General features: G+C 35.6%; 1 protein-coding gene across 1 annotated transcript in view; it reads right to left on the bottom strand.

The window, feature by feature from the left end:
* Positions 1 to 5,235: 5,235 nt before the first annotated feature.
* The window catches only part of LOC113045772 (netrin-G1-like), a 96,380-nt gene continuing 87,397 nt past the window's right edge, over positions 5,236 to 14,218 (bottom strand). The window contains exon 7 of the mRNA XM_026206407.1: positions 5,236 to 6,411. Coding sequence (XP_026062192.1) covers positions 6,161 to 6,411 — 251 coding nt within the window. The 3' untranslated portion in view covers positions 5,236 to 6,160. The remainder of the gene's footprint in view (positions 6,412 to 14,218) is intronic.

The following is a 14,218-nucleotide window of genomic DNA, read 5'->3' as shown; positions in this document are numbered from 1 at the left end:
TCTAAATTGACAATCAATCAGAAAAACTGATGGTGTTCTGACCCCATGAAACAAGAAAGTTGTTTAATACAGTAATCAGGCATCACAGCTGACAAAGCATGTCTGACTGTGAAATGGCTATTATTATTATAGTATGTTATCAAAAAAATATCAATTGTTGTTGGTCTTCAATGACAACTTCAAGTTATGCAAAAAAATAATTATTCTGATAATTTCTAAACTTATTTAGTCCACTCTATATCTATGTTTAAATCTTGTTTTCTCTAGCCCCATTTGGAAATTAAGTGTGTCTGTTTTCTGCATAGAATCCAACAAATGAAAGTAGTGAGGCTTTTGATAAAAAAAAAAAGTCAATATTAAAAATATACAATTTTAAATATTAAAGATATAATTTTTTCACAGAATGTTCTACATCTTTATGAAGGATGATTTTACATTGAAAACAGTAAATAAATGGCTGGGTTTACACAGACAGGGTCACATTTGTTAAATTTAATCAGTCTTTGCTGAATGAAAGAAAAACAAAATCTTACTGACGCACATTTTTGAATGGTAGTTCAGTTTTAGAGTTTTGCTCATTAAATAAATGGATTTTGTTTTTTCTGCAAAACAAGTAAAAAATGAATGATTAGGTATTAATGCTGACCCAGTTGAACCCCTGATTATAAACATTTTAATCCCAATTTAGTATTTTTGTATTAATGTATCCCTGTATGCCCTTCACTTAAACACAGAGTAGAGCCAGAAAAACACAGTAGCTGACTTCACAACAACAGCCGCAATCTGATTATGTATCCCTTACTGCTGAAGAGAAGGTTCCAACAACTGAAATATACAGTGCAAGAGATGGGGAAAAAAGATCTCAGATGCTCGCTAATGGCTTTGACCCTGAGTAGAGTGCTTATAAAACCCTAAAACTGTCTCCTAAATGGAAAATGTATAACGGTGTCACATCTCCCTCACCTCGCATACAACTACAACATTCGCAGTTAATCCTTTTAGATTTACACTTTATTGATTTACTAGGATGGGAAGTAACCTGATTAAATGAAACCTAACCAGATTACTGAAACAGAAAAATAAAAAAAAATGTGTGCATTGTTATGGCTGCTATTTAAAGAATCACAACCAGGGTGTGGTCATTTACTGAATACATTTTTGGCAAGACTGGAAGTTATTGTTGCTCACTAGATAATGCCTATATAACTCATCTACAGTATTTGCTTATGGAAAATGAACTGCAGGTCTCCAATTATGGATTAATCATGTTTTAATTAAATATTGTATAATGCTGGGCCAGACAACCAAAGCCAAGCTCCTTGTGGTTAATATCCAGCACCGAAGCCTCCTTGTCTTGGCAGGTCATGATAACACTTAGCTCCCATTAAGACACTCAGCAATGATCTTTTCACAAACACACACAATCTACAACTGATGAGCAGTCAGGACAATTCTATATATACTATAGGTCTATATTCACTTTTACAGGACTAAATTGATAAAAAAATAGTCTGTAAAAACATTTGTACTTTCTGTTAGTTTAAATATTCTGAATAAGAAATCCATCACGGTTTTGACAAAAATTGTAACCACCACAACTGTTTTCAGCATTGATAATAATAATAATAATAATAATAATAATAATAATAATAATAATAATAAATCTTTCTTGAGAACTAAATCAGCATATTAGAATGATTTCTTAAGGATCACGTGACATGCTGAACATCCAGCCTTGAATGTATTTAATTATTTCACTATATTACTGTTTTTGCTGTGTTTTTGATCAAATAAATGCAGCCTTGGTGAGACTTCTTTCAAAAATGTAAAAAAAAAAAACCCTGATAAATAGTGTAAATGGCTTTACATGATACTGTACTGTATATGGCCTTTAATCAGCTTATGATAATGTGCAGCATATATTTGAGAGATTCAAATCTGATCAGGGCATAAGATATTCAAAATCCAATTTAAACCTAAATAAATAAACAAGTTGGAAAAAGTCTCCTATGTCGGCAATTAATCCAACAAGCAAATTTGTGACACCTTAATTGTAGCACAGATTGATAATATAATTTGGCATGATTAGTTTATTATTATTAATAATAATCAGTAAACAGAAGTATTTTCACTAGTGTGTGTCATAAGGGAAAAGGGCGATCTGGATCTCTAATGTACTGTGAGCTGTTTTTTAGTATAAATGAGCAGCTGCTTTCACAAAGTGTCACATCCTGCTTTGAATAAAGCATTACAGTCCTGTTGCTTAGAGATGGATGTGGCCATTATTTTGAGAAAAGCATCATTCTTGGTAAACAGGCCACATCCTGGAGAGAGAGAGAGAGAGCATAATGTTTTATGGCAGTGTTATGGTATCTACTCTGCTGAGTCTCCTGTACTTTGAAAAACATTGTGCTTCAATAATCATCCATCAAGTGCATGTCCATGAGCTATGCACAAATTCCTGATACACTATAACCTTTAAAAGTTTAAAAATGGTCCAGAAAGTTGGAGGAGAAGCATGAAGGCATGAAAAGATGTTTTACAGCCTTGCTGAAATATACCTCATGTTCTTTCTCATCTCAGGTGTGGGACATCTTGGCCTAGTAACATTGTCAGGGACAGTCTCAAGTGGGAAGCTTCTCATGCCGGTCTGCCGCTTTGAAAAATGGGACCTTGAGAACGAGCCATTAGTTTTGTAAGCCATTGATAATCCCATAGTGATCGTATAAAGACCATACTGAAAGAGATTTCACCGTCTCAGGTGCCTTTTGTGTAGTTTTGAAATAGCACCATAAAATCATTCATCTAGAGTTTGTGTGTATATACTCTTGTTGATGTGGTTTGCAACATGTGACCAATAATAGCCTCAGGATTCATTCACAGCTTGAGGATAAGTCAAAGAATTGTTTCACCTTTTTAGTATGCAGAGCTTTCAAAATGCTCAATCAGGGACACATTGTGTAAAAAAATAGCTGCTAAAATGTATAACAGTAGTCTCGGTTGAAAAATAAGCTGTTTTCTAAAGAGCATCCAGTTATTATTGGAAGGTATGAGGAATGAGTAATGCCATGTACTCTCATTGACCCTTGATGTCCGTCAGAAATAGAGGTTGTAGTCTGCTGCGGGGAGTTTGCATTCAGTCTCATTACAGACTCATTAACATTCTGACAGCATTTGCATTCTAACCTAATGAGATGCGGTACGGCTTGTTTTTTGGGAGGTGCAATGTTTATACTCATTTATCTGGCCAATCTTAAATTTCCATGTTGGAAGTGCAAAGTGTTACTAATTATTTGCCCGCACTTATTAAGCTGAATGAAATGAGTTGGAAAAAAAAAATGGTGAACCTGGACCTATTCATCAATGGAATTTACAGTGGAGTAAATGGACATGGCAATTATTTTTCAAAATAAAATGACATCTTCACTTATACTTGTCTTTTGGGATAAAATGTATTAAGATCAAGGGCGATAAAGGGTTTCATTTGATTGAAATGAAGAGGCGTAATCTCACTAATGTAATCTATCCAGCCTCAGACCCGCTTCCACCGTCTGTCACAGGCACAGAATGACTTCATTTCTATTCGAGTGCCCAGCGTGGACTTGAAAATGATTGCCGTATCATGACTGCGTGTTATGCCTCGCAGTGAGTGACATTCTGCAATCCATATTTCGTCAGCACACTTCTCTTACTCATTCGTTTTGTGATTTACATTTGATTTCAGTCTCTGCTGGAAAATTTTTATTGCCGTGTCCTCAGATCTGTTAGTACTATATTTATGAATAGATTTCAGTTGAAATTTGAGCTTTCAGAAATTATGCTTGACTGTAGAGGACCAGTTACTGAGTTATAGGGTCATTTACATTAACACCTATTCATTTTTCACATTTTTACCAAAAGAAACTTGCATGCATTTGAAGGTTTTTAAATTTTACCAGGTTATGCAATTGAACCCATGACCATTAGTGTTGCTAAGTAGCATGTTTTACAGTTTGAGCTAAAGGAATGTCATCCAGTGATTGATAATTTGGATACATTAAAAAGATAGTTCACCCAAACATTTACCCGCAAAGAGAGAAAACTTTAAATAGACCTAAACATATAAGCTAAATTCAGTTTTTAATATATTACACCATTCAAAAGCTTGTAAATAAATTTTTTTATAAATGTTTTTGGATGTCACTTGTGCCCACCAATACTGCATTTATATAATAATATAATAATAATAATAAAAAATACAGTGAGAATAGTAATATTTTTAAATATGATTACAATTTAAAATATTTATTTTCTTTTATAATATTATTCCGGTAATGGCCAAGCTGAATTTCCAGCAGTGGTTACTTTAGTTTTCAGTGTCATGTGATCCTTCAGAAATCATTCTAATATTCTGATTTGGTGCTTAAGAAACATTTCTTATTATTTATCGGTGTTGAAAATGATTAATATTCAAGTTTATTTTTGTGGCTTAATATTTTTGTGGGAACCATGATACAGTACTTTTTTTTCAGGATTCTTTGAAGAATAGAAAGTTCAATTTAGCGTTTGAAATCGAAATCCATTGTAACATTTTAAATATCATTACCATCACTTTTGATCAACTTATTCCATCCTTGCTGAATAAAAGTATTAATTAAAAGAAAATATTTCTGATCCTAGAGTTTTCAACAGCATTGTATATTATTATCAGGCTATGTACCAAGTACAAACATTGCAATAATATAGTTGTAGTGTATCAGATTGGTAAATTAGCATTTAATAAGCAGGGTAATGATGACTGTAAAGTGGGCTTAATCTCTGATCACTGTGATGTGGTTTATTCTGTGATTATAACTGGCTGGATAATGACCTTACCTTACAGGAATATCAGTTTTTACAGTATGCTAGCTAATTGCTAATTCTGAACAGAATCTGTCTATAAGGGCCCATCAAGTTTAAATTCTTTTTTTCAGAACACGACATAATAAGGCTGAATTTGTATTTCATCTACTGTACAGTATATCAGTTTTCAATTTTGAGTTCAAAGTTTGATACTTTTACAGTTTATCATTTCTAGCCTTTTTACACCATTCTTAACGATTGTAATGTTTGGGACATTGCTAACCACTAAATTCAATACAGCTGCAATTTGTGCAGTTGCTAAGGGCTCTGAAAATAAGCCTGAACTTTTGAGAACACATGAACATAAATCATCTGTTAACTTTGAAGATTCACTTTCACAAAATGGCAATAAAGTTATTTTTTCATCTTTAATTCACAAACATAGTTGGCTTCAAGCAACAAAGAATTTCTCACCAACGCCCTTTGGTGAAACCTTTCATACAGTTCGGTCAGTGAGAATGCAAACATATGTTTTAAGCAAAACGATTAGCAACTGAACAGGAATATTCAACTTCATCGGGGCAATAAAGGACCAACCCAAATTCTACAGGATGTTGCTGCGATGCAAAAAGTCTTGTTTCTGATCAGGGTCTTTCTTCTTGTTCCAATTCTCATTGCCATGAAAACATCCCAGCACAAAATGTCAACAGTTGACTCTCATGTTACTGTATATTTGATCTTACACCAGCTCTGATAATGATAATCTGGATCAGTTGTTGTGTGACATACACCATGGGTCTTTTACATGACTTCACAGAGTTACAAGAAGAAGAGACAGGGTCAGGAAAAGGTAAAGTGTGAGAAGTTTGACAACCAGTCGTGTTGGTGTGTGCGTAAATTCAGGTGGCAGTCTACAAGTACATCTTGATTCATCTTCACATTGATGATTTGTCTCCAAAACAAAAACAAAAATTGTATTGCAGTGTTTCTGTGCTCTGAGGCTTGAGATAGAATTTTATCTGACGGATGGCTTCAGAGCAGTGTAACAGTGTATTGATTTGATTTCTTCCTAACATTTTCAATAAAGACAAAAACGGTCATTAGTGTCAGCTTTTTATAAGTTGTTCTTTTTTTTTTTTTGTTAATTTCCTCTTGCACTTTCTATTTTGTCAGTTTATCCATCATCTCTGGCAAACTTTAATTGACATAATACTGAGTAGAAAACGTTACGGTTTCCTAAAAAGATGACCCCCCCCCCTTTCAGTCGTCGTGTGTCCTCTAACAGGAAGTCATGATTGGAGCCCCCGAGGAGAATGTCTTTGGGGCGAAAGCATTCCCCTCAGAGTGATGTAAGGCCCCGGGTGGCCAGCAGGGAAGGGATGAGAGATAGAAGAGCCAGCGGGAGAGTCTGGGCCGTGGACAGGGGGCGGAGGGACGGCTGGCTGGATTGCAGATCCTCACAAGAGTCACCCTTGCACTGGGCCTTCTCACAAAGTATGCCGCCGAAACCGGCCGGACACTGGCAGCGCTGGTGGTGGTGACACACACCACCGTTTTGACAGCGCAGGAGCACGTTGTCACACACTCGAGCTGTGGGAAGCAGAGAAAAAGAGAGGTGAACATGCATCGCATCCCTCCCCCCGCCAGGAAACACTTTCCAGGAAAAAAAGTGCATCCATCAAGATGATCATCAGGTTGCTGTGTGTGTGATTGTTTATGATGGGTGCTGGCGAGAGGCTCAGTGGTGTCTTTTAAGGACACCACAGGGGATGTTAGTCCCACTGTAACATTGCAGAAGTGATATGATTAATCATAGAGTGAGAGGTGGGATTTGAGGAAGGAAATATGTCTTTTGGTGACTCATTTTTCAGTGTGTGACCAAAATCGAAAATACCACTGCTGACTTTTGGCAAATATCTGGCATGAAGCTACCAGTGAAAGTGCAAATGCTGCCAACACAATCTAATGGCGATTCCTAACTATTTTACATTATGGCAAATTGGTGGATAATTAATCTGAATTTTACTACTTCCTAATCATAATTTTTTTATTTTAAGGTCCAATTCTCGTGATTAAAAAACCATTAACCACTACTTTTGTCTCAGTAAATTCCTAATCTGCTGTTTATTGAAAGTTAGTAAGGTGGTTGTTAGGTTAAGATATTGGGTTGGAATAGGGGTGTAGAATGTGATCATGCAGAATATGTTTATTTAAAGCAATAATAAACAGCCAATATGTTAATAATAGGCATGTTAATAGGCAACTTGTTAAAAGTGAGAATTGGTCCTTATATTAAAGTGTTGCCTCTTTTCTTAACCCTCATCACCTTTCATGTTCGTGAGAATGGGTTGATGCTGCAGTGTTGGTAACTCCAGGTTGATTAGTGCTTTTAAGCATGTGAAGGTTACACCAAATTCAATCAACACCCATTGTTAAATGAACCGTTCAATGATGCTTTGACACTTCTGATGTTAGAGCCATAATCTAATCATTGCGAAATGAAAAATAAACACCACATAATTAAGATTCAAGGCTTTTCCACCCCTTCAAATTTCAAGTTCAAATTCAAGACAAACAGGAAACGGTGTGCAATGAAATATACGTCATGGTTCCAATCCAGTCCGAATTTTTCTAATCTCCCTCCCCTTGACCTGTAAACAAGCTCTTTAGTGGAAAAAAAGGTGATTGCTATTGCATTGTACTAGCTTCCATTATTGAGGAAAATATTTGCTTTGGCAGGAGAGACAGGACTATTTGCTCAGAAACTGGGTGTAATTACATGCTGCTGTCTTCATTCAGAAGGATTTCATCTTGGTCCTCTGAGAAGCATGGACAGAACAAAACTAAAGAAAACCAGCAATGAGCAATAGTCCTACTAAAACCTAATTTAAACCAGCCAGCTAGTTATTCGCGTGTTTACGATAGTTTCCTAGCAGGCCAAATGAAAGTTTAATTGGTTTAGTTTTTTTAGCTGACCCTCTAAAATCTGTCTAACCAGAGGTGTGTTTCCCATACATAAGATGTTACTTGTTGCTTTACTAACATTAATAACAATGCATTATTGGAGAAATTAACTAGCTCATGGCTGTTTGTCTAAACTGCAGTAAATCTTCATAGTTGTTGTTCAAGCCATGTTGATTCAATAATCAACAACTGCTGTTAATGACATAAAGCAGGCAGTTGAGTAAAAACTGGAAAATTAATTGGTTCAAGATTAAATTCATGTCAGATTATTGTTGTAAATAATCAACATAGCATCTGAGGAATCCTTCGCATCTGAGGAGTTCTCCACTGTTTTGCTTTATTTCCAGATGTTTTATCCAGTTGCAAGTTCTTTCTCTTGTCAAACTCCTTAGCTTTTCGCGGTATTAAACCATGCACGTATGCACATGCACACTCTTCATTCTCTTTACAAACTAATAAAAGATATAGAGTTTTGTACATATATAAAATGAAAAATCTAGATTGTACTACATGTTAGCTTGCTCATTTTGTTCACGAACATGAGTCCAGTTCACCGGTTCTTTTGCGCACGACGTAATGACAAAATCAAATCACCAAAAGAACCAGTTCGGTTCAAACGCGCTGTGTCTCAGTCTTCTTCATGCTGTATTACACATGCGCAGTATCATCAGCTCCTCAGTTCTCGAATCGGACTCGTCTGACAGAAACGGTTATTGACTCGTGAACGAGTAATTATCTGGCTCGGCTCGGTGTTCATCTTCAGTTCTCTCTTCACAGCAGTTCAGTCAGTGAACTGTTTGAGTACATGAATTACTTCGGGATATTGGTTTGTTTTAACTCAGAGGGAGTGAACTGTTTCAAAAAGATCCGGTTACATCGAATGATTCGTTCGCGAACCGGATTTCACTACACAGCAGTGAACTCTCTCACAAAAGACCCGGGAGAGAAGGCAATGCTGAATAAAGTTGTAGTTTTTGCTATTTTTGGACCAAATGTATTTCCGATGCTTCAACAAATTCTAGCTGACCCTCTGATGTCACATGGACTACTTTGAAGATGATTTTATTACCTTTCTGGACAAGGACAGTACTAAAATTCTACTATTATCACACAAACAGAAACGCATCATCTCAAAACAGACACTTTTAAACATTTTAAGTGTTGAGGGCAGATTTAACACTGAAATATCACTTATTTTTTTAATCATATCTCTCCACGAAAAGCCCATCTGGCATGGTTTAACTGATGCTCAGAAAAGCTCAGTGTCCGTTTTGAGCGACAACTATGGAAAGATTTTGCTGGGATTTAAACTTTAAATCCCCAAGCTTGGAGTTTACTTTGTTCACTGTGTATGGGATTATCCAAATGCTGACAGGCCTCCAGAGGACCCTACAGAGCCATTGTCTTTTCATGAGCATCTGTAGCCAAGATTAGATTCGAGCAAAGGGTGCGGTTCAAGTGTACCCAGAAGACCGACCCGCTGCTGCTGCTCCTTTGACTGCATCTTTCTTCAAATATGTATATACGCAACGAGGGACCATTGAACACACAGACACTCACGTCTGTCCCAGTCTTCATTTTCATCGTCAAAGACGTGCAAGGTCATCCGTCACATGTGGCGTACAGTGACGTAGATTGCATTTGCACTTGTGTCGCGCTTTACTTTCTGACCTAAGAAAAAACGAGAGGTGTGAACCCTGGCCGAGGTTTGTCTCTCCCTGGGAGACATATGTGCTGTATGGCACCTTTGATGATTATGGTGACTTTTTCACACGCTAACAGAACAGGCAGCTCCTGAGTTGAGCAATGGTGACGCATATATGCAACAGATCTATTCGTTCCCCGACAGGTCAGAAAAGAGGTTTCAGTGCTCATTTTTAAGATTAACAATCTCAGAGTGGTGTACTATTATGGATGAGACTAAAGATCTTCACCAGTTTATTGATAATGCTTTAGATTACAACAATGGCGAGTGATAAATAGGTAACTGCAGGAAGTAATTCAGTATAGTAACACTTCAGCTACAACTATGCAATTAACTACTATGGAAACAGGATTAACTAATAATAGTGAGGACTGAGATAGTTAATTAGATAATCAGTAATGTCTAAATGAGATTAACGTGAACACAATACTAACAAGTCTTAGATGTGAACAATTTTCTGTTTTAGCGTGAACATGGTCATAGAACACACCATTAATTACTCCAGTGTAACATAGTTACTCTTCAGGAACTGCTAAAGATGTGGAGCATTATTTTGAAAAAATGTACAGTGTATGGTCCAGTTCACTAAAAGTCACTGCGGAGTAACTAGGTAACCCTTGGTTAATTATTGGGGCAGTCTTTGACCATGTTCAAGGTTTTGGTCACATATCAGATATGCTAATGTTGTGGTTAATAATTAAATGAGCCATGTCACACAAGTGCTGTAGGTTATCACAGCGTGCTGATATAAAGCCATATCAAATGACTACGAGTGTGATATTGTATACAACAGTTTTATGGGTAGTTTTATGGCATACCAAATACATAGGAAAAAACAAAGGTGTGTCTTTAAAACCCCATTAAATTAACCCAAATTTAATATCTCATGTTTAACTACTATAGACAAATCAGAGACAGCTGGAAATTCTAGAAGAACTGGCTGAGGTAAGGCTGCTCTCGGTGGGTTTATGAGCGCTGAACGTCCGCTGATGCCCTGGAGCTCACATGGAACTCCAAAAACATTAAAAGCAAAGTAGACATTATCTTTATTAACATACCACATATTTGAAGTCTATGCAAGTAAATTCATGTCTAAAAACTACACTGTTGAAACTACATTCTGTGACTGTATCATAAAATTATAATGGATTTGAGCATCTACCATGACACTCGCTGTGAGAAATACTGCAAGCAGGGTTATACAAGATACAAATGGTGAAATGATTCTGAGTTCTGATATCACTAGAATATTGCACTCTTGTTGTATAACTGTTGTATAGTTGGTAATCTAAAAAATAATATCATAGATATTTACTAGTTTGTAAATGAGTTTAATTCAGTAATTACTGATTACCTAATATAGAATCATCCCTGCCCTTAAATTTGCAATTACTTTACAGTTTCCATTTTAGTTAATACTTTTAAGAAGCTTTAGTGTTACTGTAGTATAACTTATTAGTCCTGCATTGTATTGCCTATAAGGCTACAGTAGATAAGTGGTGCTCAACCTGTTTTGTATAAAATTGTTAATAATTTGGACATTAAGTCATCAATGCAATACCAAAATTGTTCATTGTACACAAGAAAAAAAAATATATATAAAAAAAAATTATATATATATATAGTTAGGCTTTTTTAAAATGTAATCTTTAACTAATTTCAGCATAACTATCCACTTCCCACAATTTACATTATTATTGATTGTAGTTTTTATTTAGTTTTTAATTCATTTAGACAAAATAGTATGTACTGTATAAATCTATTTATCTAGCTGTCTGAACAAGGCAAATTCACACATTCAGTTGAATTTCATTTAGCATTGTTCTTTCTCCCCTCAGAACAGAACAGACCTGTAAGACACTTTCAGGCTGTTACCCACCATTTGAAAACCACTATTTTAGAATAAAATATAGATTCAGAAAATTGTGCTTTCTGCTTATCATCTACAAGCTATTTTACTGTAAGTTCCCATACATCATACACCGTATTATCAGCATTAACTTCTCTCCAACTCGCTAACAAATTTCAGTGTACAGTGCACATATTTTCCAGCACTCTTTTCTACCCTGTGTATCTCTCTCTTTTTTTATGATCGGAGTGATAGTTTCTCCATTGTATTTATAGGCTTGAGATATATTCTCAATGAAGTCTTTGAAATCTGTGTACATAAACCTATGGAAGCATATGTGTAGCAATATTCAATTTGGAATGTAATATGGACACTGAATGAAAATGCAATCGTAAGTGTCTTGACTGCGAGTATAAATGCAATTAAGAAAAATAACATTTGAATTATAATTTGCCACAGTTTTTGCTTTAACATGTTACACAAATCTAATCATTTCTGTAATACATTTTCATTTCAGTTTCGCAACTTATAAAGCGTTAAAAGTAGTATTCATTTTACATATTAAAACTAGTGTATGAAAAATTGAATATTGCTAACCATATGCTTCCATATAAACCTACCACCATCTCATGTATTTTCACCAGTGTTAATTTCGTTGACGAAGACTATGACGAAATATATTCGTCAACTAACCTTTTTCATGGACGAAAACTAAATAAAAACTAAATAAAAAGTCAGATATGATGACGAAAAACGTGACGAAATATAACTGACACTTTAGTCAACGAATAAAAATGAGACGAAAATATATGGGAGGGACGAATGGAGAAGAGATCCAATCAGAGCGAATCTTTGAGAGTAGGTTGATCTATGCAGAAGCAGCCGAGCCATTTTAAAAAGCTGCGGCAAATGCAAGCGCAACAGCTAAACAAAGCAGCAGTTACACAGCAAAGAGAACAAAGATGAGTTTGCAGAAATTCGCACAGTTTCGAGGACGTTTTCATAACAGTTTAGTTGTTTACACAGGGAACTACACTGCGACCTTTTGAAATGCCATTGCGACCCAAATTATTATGGGTTCGTAAATGTATCACTGATTATTTTTGTACCTACTTATGTGTAATGCTATGTTTTAATATGAGCATTTATTAAAACAGAAATGTGTATTTCAAGAATACGTTTTATAACGTGCTCCGAGCATTCAACACATCAAGTTGGCTTCAGCCCCGCGATGCGGGACAGTTGAACTGAGCAGAGCAGCTGGTTACTCGCGTAACACTGAACCGAGCTCTCTTTCAGGACGTTTGGGTCCTCCTGCACCCTGAACGAACAAATACAAATCGCATTTTAAATAAACATAAGAAAAAGTGCGAAAAGTGAAAGAGCTCAATTCAGCAGCGCGGTGTTCTGGTGTTCAGGGAGCAAGCAGAGACGCGTCTCAAAGTCTTCTTGCTTTTGTACCGGCAACAAATACATACTTAATATGTCGAAATACCCGTCTTGGAAAGTGTGTTCGAAAAAGTCTGTAGTTATGTCTCCAGTGAAAGTAAAGAGTTGGAAAGAAATCGGATGCGTATCTTTATAATGGATGCATTTGTCTCTTAAAGTGACCGCGCCTAATTTACTAGCTCTGCTGTCAGTGTCTTTAATGTATGAAAATGCAGGGTAAATCACTCACTGCTCTTGATTGAATTACTTTGTAGTTTTAACAAGAATTTATCCAAAGTCAATCCAAAAATCAGATAGAATAGATTATATTGTTTTACTAGTGTCTAAAAAATACAAAAAATAAAAATAAAATTATTAGGGACCTGAGCATGTTTTGCTTAAGTGTTTCTTTCTTTAATTGCTAATGCAACCTTTTCACACCACAGACTGAACCAAATTAAGCATTGCATCCGACATTATCAAGATGAATTTGATGTTCTGACACAGTTTAACCCTGAGTTATTGTCATATTTTATTACCAATTTCTAAACTACAGCAAATAAACTGTGATATTGTAAGAAACGTTGAAGGTGTCTGAATACATTTTGTTTTGATTGTGTATTTTATTTTACAGTGAAGACTATGCAGTGCTATTTTAAATGAACAAAAACAAACTTGTGAAAATGTAAACTTTGTGTAAATAGCACAAATAAAGAATGAACATACAATACAAATATAATATAGGTGGTTGTCTATTTCAATAATATTGTACTTCATCTTGAAAGAATGTCATATGCATTGCATATCATTCAGGACGAATGCATATCTTTTTCAGAGAGCATGTATATTTTTCATTGAGAGCAGGCCTTATGTTTATTTTATAAATACCATTCCATAACAGACTGATGGAAACATTTAGTCAAGTCAACTAAGTTGACTTTGTTCTACTAAAAAAAAACTAGACTAAGACTAAAAGACTTAAGACTAGACTAAGACTAAAACTCTTATGATATTTAGTCGACTAAAACTAGACTAAGACTAAAACATTTCAGATGACTAAAATGTGACTAAAACTAAATGGTGTGTTATTCAAAAGACTAAGACTAAGACTAAATCCGAATTTGCTGTCAAAATTAACACTGATTTTCACTCACATTTACTCTCTTATTCCATGAAGAGGCCAGGCAGAAGAAAACAGATACTTGAAACTAATTACATTTGAGAGGTTATTATAAGAGCCTGATATCCGAGAGGTCATCATTAAACACTACTGTCCACTGGCTGCTCACTAAATGAAGGTTTGTATCTGTATGGTGTTGAACAACCAGACAGATTCTCACAATCTCACAATGCTCTGTTTTGTTCTGCTTCTCGTCCTGACAGAAAAGACACTGCTCTCTGTCACTCACAATCAGCAGGAGAGCTGAAAATGAGAAGCCTTCAGTTTTTTT

Source organism: Carassius auratus, chromosome 27 (assembly GCF_003368295.1).
Source record: "Carassius auratus strain Wakin chromosome 27, ASM336829v1, whole genome shotgun sequence".
Taxonomy (NCBI): Eukaryota; Metazoa; Chordata; class Actinopteri; order Cypriniformes; family Cyprinidae; genus Carassius; species Carassius auratus.
The sequence above is the reverse complement of the archived record's forward strand: the minus strand, read 5'-3'. Positions and strand labels throughout refer to the sequence as shown.